Source organism: Oxyura jamaicensis, chromosome 22 (genome assembly GCF_011077185.1).
Source record: "Oxyura jamaicensis isolate SHBP4307 breed ruddy duck chromosome 22, BPBGC_Ojam_1.0, whole genome shotgun sequence".
In the NCBI taxonomy this organism is placed as follows: Eukaryota; Metazoa; Chordata; class Aves; order Anseriformes; family Anatidae; genus Oxyura; species Oxyura jamaicensis.
In genome coordinates this window covers 5,291,566-5,301,292 of record NC_048914.1, presented here as the reverse complement: position 1 = coordinate 5,301,292, position 9,727 = coordinate 5,291,566, and the positions used below count along the sequence as shown (strand labels likewise).

Below are 9,727 nucleotides of genomic sequence, written 5' to 3'. Positions count from 1 at the left end.
AGGCTGTTACTCAGATGCTGAAGAAGCAATGGTCAGGCTATGGCAGGAGGGTAGCAAAAGGAAGAGGAAAGTTTTCTCCTTGTGGGTTTTGTGCCACAGACATGAGAGGCACAGGCTCGTAAGAATCCTTTGGTTGTCAAAGCAGCTAATCTCTCAGTGCAGCTCACCAGTTTCTGTGCAGTGGGAGACTTGTGACTGACACACATGCACAACAACACACCAGCCCTCCCCCGAGCCTGTGAACACCACATGGAAGCATATGACACCAGAAGTGTTTCATTTAATATTGCCCCTGCAAGGGGCTTCACTGTAACAGTAACAAGAAGGCATCTTTGCCAAGAGCTGCCCAGGGTACGAAGACTCTAGGCAATAATAGTGCCTCCAGGAAAAAGCCAGAGAAGCAAGTCCAAGCAGCTCTGGAGCAGCCAAAGTCCCAAACACACAGAGCTGCTTCAGACAAGCCCTGGCTCGTGCTGGATGCAGAGGGCTCTGACCAGGCCCAGTATCAGTGCTGGAGGCAGAGGACTCAGGAGCGGCTCCGGTCTTCATGGTTGCCTACAATCATTTTGCTGTAGAGTTTCTGTTGCTCCTCCTTGAACGTATCTTTCACCTTCTCCCTCTTCAGACCTCCATCCCTGTGAAGAGAGTCATACGCTCAGTGGAGCTATAGGTTTGCACTGACACGTCAGTTGGGGCTTCTCAAAGCAGCAGGTCCCACATCAGCCGGACAGCCGCACTTGTACATTAGGCTGCCAAGACACACTGCAGGCTGACTGCCCCAAGGGGAGTTTCTTTGCCAGGAGTGGCACCCATGGCCCTGCACAGTGCTCAACATGGCAGCTCTGTCAGAAGTGTGAGATGCTCTGATACCACCACAGCACAACACCTGCAGAGGCCCTCCACCTCCGAGGCTCTGAAGATCTTAGTGCCTGACAAGAGAGGTTCTCAAGATCCACCTGCTTTGCTAGCAGCAACAAGCAGAACAAGGGCATCTAAGTGCAAGCCAGAATTGCAGAATGAAGCTCAGGTGCCCAGCACACACAGAATAAGGAAAGATTTGGGTCCCGACTACAGAACAGCAGTTTTGGAGACGTATCTCCATTTCTTCATAGGCCTAATCTGCCTAGACGAAAATCTCCCTAACACAAGACACAAACTTTGCTCTGCAGCCCACAAACACTTATCAGGACCCAGGAACAAGGAACAATAGCACCAGGAAGAGAAAAGACGGCCTGGTCTCACCAGAGCAGATCCACAAGGCCTCCCTGCCTGGCAATGGCTGACTTCACTCGATTGGCAAACTGGACAGCATCCTCTTCAGGCTGTGGGAAAACGACACCATTCAGCAGAAGAAAAGGGCTAATTGTGCAGTGGATCAGGTAAGGCAGGCTCAGATTACTTACCTGCCTGGTCATTGGGGGCAAGTACCAGACACTGCAGACAATGGCCCAGCTGGTCATCATCCTAAGGAGGTAGGTTACCATGCCATATTTGCTGCTGTTCCAAAAGGCATCTCCAAACTGCGGGTCATACTACAGAGGCAGAAGAGCTCATGAAAGTCAGGCAGAGGATGCACCCTCCCTGAGGCTCCGAGTTTTACCCAAAGCCCAGCTGTAGGCCAGCCCTCCCCAGTGCACCACATGAAGTAACCCCAGTGTCCCCATGCCCTCAGACCAGGCTGCTGACCCATCAGTGCCAAGACTGAGCCACTAAGACTGAGCTCTCATGCAGAGGACTACTTCTGCTGTAAGAATGTTTGCTTTCTCATACCTTGATGGCTACAGGGTAAACTGTGGCTCCAATTTCAAAGCTCCCCTTTTTGAACATCATCACAGATGTGTTGTTGATGCAGGTTCCTGTTAAAGGCAAGCACAATCTTCTGAACTTCCCCTTGCGAGTCAGTTCAGATGTCTAAGCTATACACCTACAGGCATCCAGAAACTGACCCCTAACACTCACTCCAAACCCTGCTCTCCTTGTGCACAAGAGGTGCAGCATCACTAAGACATCATATATGACTTCTGCATTCTGGGCTCAGTTAGCTCTAAAATTGCAATGTTCCCTTTGCCTCACTGAAGGCTCTCAAGGCCCTTGGCTGCATAAGCAAGAAAGTCACATAAATAGGGTGCTGTCCCAGCATGTTCTCTCCACCAGATGCTTCTCTGACCTCACTCCACGACTCACCTTCTGGAAAGATAAGAATAGGCAGTTTGCTCTTGTCCTGGACGTGCTCTGTAAGCCTAAACAGAAGAGTGTCACCAATTAGCACATGGCACAGGAGCTGTCCTAGCAACTCACACAGCGCACAGTGCTTATCCTTCAGTCACTGAGGACTATCTGGATGCCAGTAACACTGCCACACTCTCCCAATACCCACAAGGAGAGGCAGTGTCCTCACCCAAGGGAAGGGGGCAGCCCCCTGTCTTTCCCAGCCTCCAGACCTCTCCCAGCAGCTAGCAACTGTCACACCTTTTGGCAACGAGGTGACGGTCTTTGACCTCTGAGCGTTCAAACCAGACGTGGGGGCAAGCCTTCACCATGGCTCTCTGTATCACACCCATCAGCCCGCCGTGGATTTGACCCACCTGAACAGCATGAGAAGACACAAGTTACAAGACCTGGGCACACTTGAAGGCCAAGGCAGCTCCTACAGCTTCACAGCCAAGCTGAGGTTCATCTTTCCACCCCTGTCCTGGTAAGGCTGAGAGGCTCTGATTGGAAAGACGCAGCAAGCCCCAGCATGGCCAAGCTGAAGATGTAGCTTGCTCTTCCATAGAGAGCAAAGCCAAGAACTCTCCTTGCAAAGCAGTGGCCAGAATGCCTTGGTGCTCTGAATTCCAGGCAAACTTGCTGGAAAGCAAGGCAACAGGGTATCAGTGCACAGGGTCTGAGAGTTCATGCAGTTCTGCATGTGCAAAAGCCTCTTTCTGCCCACGACTTGTCCCATGCAATATACTTGCTGCTCCAAAAATACATGTGGCCAGGCCTTGGCAGGCAGAGCTGGGGCGCAGACCTTACCATTGCATAGTAGCCATCACTGGCAAGGATGATCACGTCAATGGGGGATGTGTGATTGGCCACACAGATGCCTCCATTTCGGGGTCTGTTTTCTCTAAATGCAAAACAAAGACAAAGATGAGGGCAGAGGAATGAAGAGGGAGGCCTACAAGAGGCACAGCACAGAGCGGCTAGTGGGGAAGGATGGTCTGCAGCAGGCAGCACTTCCTTACCGGTCATGGTAGGTAATGATAGCTGTGAGGGCACGTACGCAGATACGATAACACATCAGGTGGACATGCTTGCTGAGGAACTCTTTACACCTGCAGCCCAGAACAGAGGCTATCACACCCAGCTCCCTGTAACTGTGTGACTTGGCCCAGCTGTCTCAGGCCATGAGATTCAACCGAGACTTCATACGCCCATAGAAACACATCTCCCACTGGGTTTTGCTGTCAGCTTATGACCACCGATTCATAATTCTTGAGAAGCAAACTTAGGCCTTTGTTCTCTTCTGGTTTTATTCCTTTCAGAGCCCAGGGCTGAGAGATCTGCCAAGGGGCTTAATGTTCATATTTAGGTCCTTTGTTTAAAATTACAGGGTGTCTGTTCCTGACAGACTACAGATGTCAGGACCCTGTGCCTCATCTGCAGCAGGCAGAACAGACAGGCCTTTCACAAAAAAATCAGGATCATCAGGTCTCAAATGACACATGGAGCTGCCCCATCCCTTCTTCTCTCAAAGAACAACTCACCTTCCATTTGGCAAATATCCCACTACTGTAGTACCAGTCACCAACAAACTGATGCCAGTAAATGCCAGGGCTATCCTGCAGAAAGAGGGAAGTTACATGCTAGCAAATTCAGATCACAGGCCCTGCGCATCACATAGCCTGTCTCTCCTGATTGTGCTGAGTAAGGTCCATGGAACCTGAGGACCAGCTGCACCTGCTGCAGCAGCAACAGGCCACAGCACCACCTCATTGGGCACGTTTCACAGCAGCACTCACCTGAGTGGCAGCAGGAAGCAGTAGCGGATGATAACACCCAGTCCCCAGAGAACAGTGAGGCGCAGACTGATGTAATGGAAGTTGTAGTTGGTCCTGCTTAGCAGATTCCAGGACTCCAGCTCTTCAGCTGAAAACCTCTTGGTCACTTCATCATCCATGATGGTCTCAATGCCTTTGCGGCAGAAATAGAAGATATCTGAGAGCTCAAACTCAGGGGTGTCCAGGGCTTTGCCACTGCCACTACGGCGCATCTCCTTGATCTCCTCTTCCAGTGATGTTGGCTCTTTTGCAATGATACCTGTAACAGGCCACGGGCAGCTCTAAGCAAAGCGTGACTTGCCCGCTCAAAGACAGTTGAGAGCCACGGTTTCCCTTCCCTCCTCCAGCACAGACAGGAACAAACCAGTCCTCCCAGCTACCTAGACATGAAGCAAGGTCTAGGTGCCTCACGCACTTGATCTCTCCATAGCCACCTAGCTAATCCACCTGCAAGGAGAGGGTTTCCCATCATACCTCAGCTGCTCACAGACACTACATTTACCACAGCTCCCATACAGAAATTTGAACTTCATGTGTACCCACGCAGGGCACAATCTTACCATTGACATAGGGCTTGTATAATGGATGGTTCTTCTCCTTGGCACCACGCTCTATTCTCAGTGTTGCCCACTGCAAGAGACACACATGGCAATCAAGATTGTCAAAGCCTGCAGCTCCACTTCAGAATTCCCGTTTTACAGTTGTCTTTCAGGGAAGACCACAGTTAATGAGAGAAGATGAGATGAAGGCAGGAGGCTTCTGTACAGAACTGAGCGTGAGTCATGATCACACAACTGAACTGAGGTGGAAGCAGAGACTGGGTTGGGAAGAAAGTTCTTACAGCAGAGATTTGTCTACAGTGGGGCAAGAGGACTGATGGGGAGGTGACCAGCACCTAGGAAAGCCTTAATACGCACACGAGTGTGCCATTCTACACAGCAGAGCCCCAGTGGAAGAATGAGCACCAGAAGATGGAAGAGTGCTCAGTGGTGAGATGGCACAGCAAGATTTTCTGCAGCCTCTGTGTCCTGTAGGCTCTGCTGTAGCTTGCACGTGGTTGCCACTGCACAACCTCCAGGGGGCCTTGCATCCTGCAGGCCCTCCTGCTGGAGCAGAACATGACCTGGCTCAGGAAGCAGGTCATGGGACTGGCACTATTTTCCAATCCTGATTTCCTCCAAACTCAAAGCAGACAACATGTTTTCAGGTTGCTGCTATACACATCAGGCCAGTCGCATGAGGGCATGAGATCCTTCCCTCCCCAATTCAGCTGACAGCTGCTGCTTCTTCTCAGTCCAAAAGAGCAGCAGCAAGCACCCTCAGACAGTGCTGCCACAGCCAAATCCCATGCTCAGACCACTTGTCATTCACTGAAATCTCTTTCCTCAGCTACTTCTCAAGGGAACCAGGAAAAACTGCAGGCTGGATTTTTGACCAGTCTTCCTGCCTGTCCTCCACGTGGCCATCCCAGCGTCGCTCTCCTGCATTATACAAGCCCAGGAGAGCAAGTTCACAACGGCAGACTTGTGCAACGTGCTTATTGCTCCAAGCCAGCTGCTCCGTAAGGGACCTGTGAAGAAGCAGAAACTGCTGGGAACTCCAGGGTTCCCAGTCCCAGCCCCTGATACCACCAGATGAGGAGGCAGTGATGTGGGAATACTAATTGTGGGTGGAGAGTCTAGCTCATTTAGCAACTTCCTCTGCCAGCAGAAGGAACTGCAGGACTGCAGAAGTTTGTACAGAAGCTGCCATCACAGGAGAAGTCAAAAGAGGAGCTCTGACCCGGCAGGAGCTGGGAAGCCTCAGAAGACGGCACTCCTGGCCAGCACAGCACATCTCCCTCTGGATAGAGACCGTGGTGGCAGAAAACCCAGACTGACAACCGCCGAGCACCAGGCAGGTCCCCCTCACCACCAGCTCAGGTGTGTGGCTGCCACCCCAGGCCCCAGCACCCTGGACGGGCCCCGCAGGTTGCCAGACTCAGGTACTGCCCCTCAGGCCAGGTTTGCAACACTGGCCTTGAGAGCTGGGAAAATATTTCTTGTGAATAACACTCCCCAGGCATACATATCTCAGTGACCAGCCCCAGTTGCTGAGTTTTCCATCAATCCGTGAGCAGTTCTGCCAGAGTGCTCTTCTCTCCCACTACTAAGACCCTTTGATAAAAGCTGAAATAGATTTCAAAGTATTTTCAGAAAAACAGTTTCAAAATTGAACACCAAAACAGGATTTGAGAGTACGTGTTCCAGAATAGAATTAAAGAAAGGAGGAAAAAAAAAAAAAGTGAAGTGTTCCATTTTGGATAAACCAAACTCTTCTTTATTTTTTCTCTCAGTTCACTAAATTCGAAGCCAGGGTTTCAGACACCTGTGTTAATGAAGCCCTGCACAATGCCCCCCCACTCACACCGCAGGGCTGCCCTCCCAAGCCAGCCATTACAGAAATCGTCCCAGGAAAAATCAGCCCTGCTCAAGCAGCAGTAGCTGCACCAAACACAACACATGTAAGTGTCTGAAACACTTGTAAGAGTCTGACACATATAAGAATCTGAAACTTCCCTACTAAGCAACAAGGCATCCTTTTCACTGGGCTGGCAGCATGGGGTGGTTTGGGTTTTATCTACTGGGAGTTTGGCAAAAATTCTGGTCTCACCAGGGACTTGATTCAAGGAGAGGTGCTCAGAAAATAAGTCTGCAAAGGCAGGCAGGGAAAACAGCATAACCCCAAGTTGGAAAATTCCACTTGGCTTCTCCGTGTCAGGAGGGGCAGTGAGGGTTTTCCTCAGGCTGCAGGTCCAAATGTGGCTGCTGGGCTCAGCAGATAAGCAGGCGGCACTCTGGGACAGAAAGGTCTTGAAAGTTCTGGGTTCTGGCCACGGACTGCTCAGGGTTCATAGCACAGACAGTCCCGCCTTGCTGCCTGCTTTTGCTTCATCCAAATGTACTGGAGATAAGCAGCCCACTGACTGCAGCCTCGTCCCTCCCCATCATGCTCTACACCCCTTTTGGCTTCTTTCCACATCAAACTGAAACAGCGCTCAGCCTTGTCTGGGACGTTAACCCATCCAAGCACGCGCCTCCTCCCAGCACATCTGCAGCTGTACAGGACAGCTGTACTATTTGCGTACTTACTGCCTATGCTACCCTGTCCTACCACTTTGTCTGAAGACTTAATGGCTTAATTACAGCAAAAACAAACAAGCAAACAAACAAACAAAAAAAAACAGCCCGTGAACATTAGTCCAATAAATTGCATTTTGCTGAGATGACTCCAGCAGGTCATCTGGCACCAGCGCGTCACCAGCAAACCAGCTTCCCACCCCAGTCATCTATGATGCTATGCTGAGGGGCAAAAGCCTCTCTTCCTAGCACGACTAAGCTTGACAAGACCCCTGTAAACACTCTCCAACACTCAAAATTTTGAGAAGATGACTTACCTGAAAAATCTTTAATAATGTTTTCATGTAAACCTTGCGGATGCCAAAGGAAACTCCAAAAATTGCTGGCACAATGATGAAAACCAGAAGCAAAGTGAAGAGGACAGTTATGGAAATCCCCAAGAGATTAACAACCAGGCTGTCAAAGGGGAGCAGGAGGAACATCGTGAAGGGCCTAAGCAAGGCTGGTGCCCTGCAACCCTGCAGCCACGCAGAAAGGCTGCCCACAGCAGTTAACCAGTCCTGCTATTAATCAGCACAAGTCTTACAAATGTACCGAGTCCACAGCTGCTCACAGACCCCATTCCAAAGTTCACATCTTTTTTGGGCTCTGCAAGAGAGGGAATGCAATAGGATCAGGGAGAGCGGTTGGAAAAACAAGCAAACAGACTGCCAGGAGCCCTGGTGAGTTCAAACAGCACAGGCTGAGGAGCTCAAAGGAGATGCAGCATGCAAGCAAGTTCCTCCATGGGTCTGCAGCAAGTACTGTCGTGAAACAACTGTGTGAATGGATATTCTCCCAAGGCGCCACTGAGCAAGTCCCGCCGTGGGGCAGCTTGTGAAGATGCCAGCAGTAGAATTCCCCTCTGGCTGCTGAAAGCATGCAGAATCTCTTCACAGGGACAAGGTGGAGTCCATCCGTGAGTCTGCATTGGAGGAGATCAAGGAAGTTGGCACTTGCAGGAGCCTACTGTATGTGGAACTATTATCGTTCTTTCTGTGAGGATGCAGGCACTGGCACAGATCCTTGCATGATGTCTGTAACAAGTTTAATTCCAGAGGCCCCAGGCATCCACTCACGTTGAAGGGTTGTAACAGACTCAAATGAAGCTCGTGTCCCTGGAAAACTCTTCAAACAGCGAGTTGGCTTCTTGGCAGACTAGGCACTCACATGTCACCAGCACTAGCAGAGGAAAGAGAAACCAAAGTTAGGCAAGTCGCACAACTCTGAGAGATGTCAACTCGGAGAGGGTGGCAGGAGGCCAGGGACAGCGGGCTCTGAACTGTCAGAGGCAGTGCTCAGGCTGAGGACACATCACCCCAAGCAGCTCCTCAGGCACAGAAGCCTCAGACCACCACTACAGCTACTGCCTTGCACCGCCACAGATGCACATTCTGCACTTTCCTCCCATCCAAACCTCAGACTGAGCAGCTGTGTCTAGAACCACCCTCAGAGTGCAGGATGTCAACAGTCTCTCTAAGCAGGTCCCAAATACAGGAAAGGAGCCAATGAAGTGACAGAAGATTCCTCTGAGTGACAAAGACCTTACCGCCCCTCTCATGTCGGAGGAATCTGAGAGCAGGGAGCCAGCCAGGTCCCAGATTCCTAGGCAGGAATCACTTCCTCTGCTCCTGTACACAGGTTCCTAGGGTGCGGCTCACCCTCTGCTGCTTTACAAACAGTTCATGACGGGAAGTTAGCCCAAGGGAAGAATTACTGCTGATGATTAGCCAAAGTGGAACTCGCTGGGGCACGGGTACCAGGCAAAGGTCAACAACCGACACCACGGCTCTTAGAAGGTGATGCCCCTGACAGAACAGGCATGCGGGAGGCCAACGTAGGCTGCCAGAAAGAGTTTAGGGGAGAACGCCCTCCGGACGCTGCCTTCACCTGCCACCGGAGGGCACGAGCCTCGGCCCGAGGACGGTCTGTAGCAGGCGCTTGAGAAGCGTACGCGGGCAGGGGCTGGGCAGGCCCCTTTGCTCCCGCGCAGGGCGCGATACAACCGCTGGCTCTGCAGCTTTACCCGCCGGCAGCTCCGCTCCTGCGCCAGAGGCACGCAGCGCCTGTGTGAGCGACTCCCCGGGGGAGACAGCTCCGCAGCCCCGCACAGAGCCGCCCGCTGCGCCGGGCCCGCCGCTCACCGGCGCGGGACGCGGGACGCCCGTTGCCCCGAGAGGGGCTCGGGGACCGCGCCGCGCCCTGGGCCGAGGGGCGCAGCCCCCCTCTGGCTGCGGCCACCGGGACGAACCCGACCCGCGGCCCGAACCGCCCGGCGCAGAGCCTGGGCCCGGCCACCGGAACCGAGGTGGGCGGCGCCGCCATCGCAGATCCCTGGGGCCGGCACGGAGCCTTACCGGGGCTGCGCTCGGGGCTGCCGGCAGGGCTGAGCCGGCCCCGCAGCCCTCGGCCGCTCGGCGGGGCCGAGCCGGGGCTTGGGCGGGGGCTGGGCCGCACCTCCCCACGCGCCGGGGGCGCTGCGGCGCGGCCCGCACCGGGCGCGGAGGCCGCGCTCCTGCCGGC

The 9,727-nt window shown here is 52.9% G+C and overlaps 1 protein-coding gene across 2 annotated transcripts in view; it reads right to left on the bottom strand.

The window, feature by feature from the left end:
- Window positions 1–260: 260 nt before the first annotated feature.
- The window catches only part of GPAT4 (glycerol-3-phosphate acyltransferase 4), a 17,119-nt gene continuing 7,652 nt past the window's right edge, over window positions 261–9,727 (bottom strand). The window contains exons 1-13 of one of the 2 annotated variants that reach the window (XM_035345090.1): window positions 8,754–8,931; window positions 7,483–8,386; window positions 4,607–4,676; window positions 4,008–4,305; window positions 3,753–3,827; window positions 3,231–3,320; window positions 3,019–3,112; window positions 2,470–2,585; window positions 2,185–2,240; window positions 1,771–1,856; window positions 1,404–1,532; window positions 1,243–1,322; window positions 261–635 (exon numbers count right to left, since the gene is read on the bottom strand). In XM_035345090.1, the coding sequence (XP_035200981.1) occupies window positions 527–635; window positions 1,243–1,322; window positions 1,404–1,532; window positions 1,771–1,856; window positions 2,185–2,240; window positions 2,470–2,585; window positions 3,019–3,112; window positions 3,231–3,320; window positions 3,753–3,827; window positions 4,008–4,305; window positions 4,607–4,676; window positions 7,483–7,647 (1,368 nt within the window). In that variant the 5' untranslated portion in view covers window positions 7,648–8,386; window positions 8,754–8,931 and the 3' untranslated portion in view covers window positions 261–526. Of the gene's footprint in view, window positions 636–1,242; window positions 1,323–1,403; window positions 1,533–1,770; window positions 1,857–2,184; window positions 2,241–2,469; window positions 2,586–3,018; window positions 3,113–3,230; window positions 3,321–3,752; window positions 3,828–4,007; window positions 4,306–4,606; window positions 4,677–7,482; window positions 8,387–8,753; window positions 8,932–9,727 lie in introns of those variants that run through there. The other variant, XM_035345089.1, reaches the window with a different exon arrangement.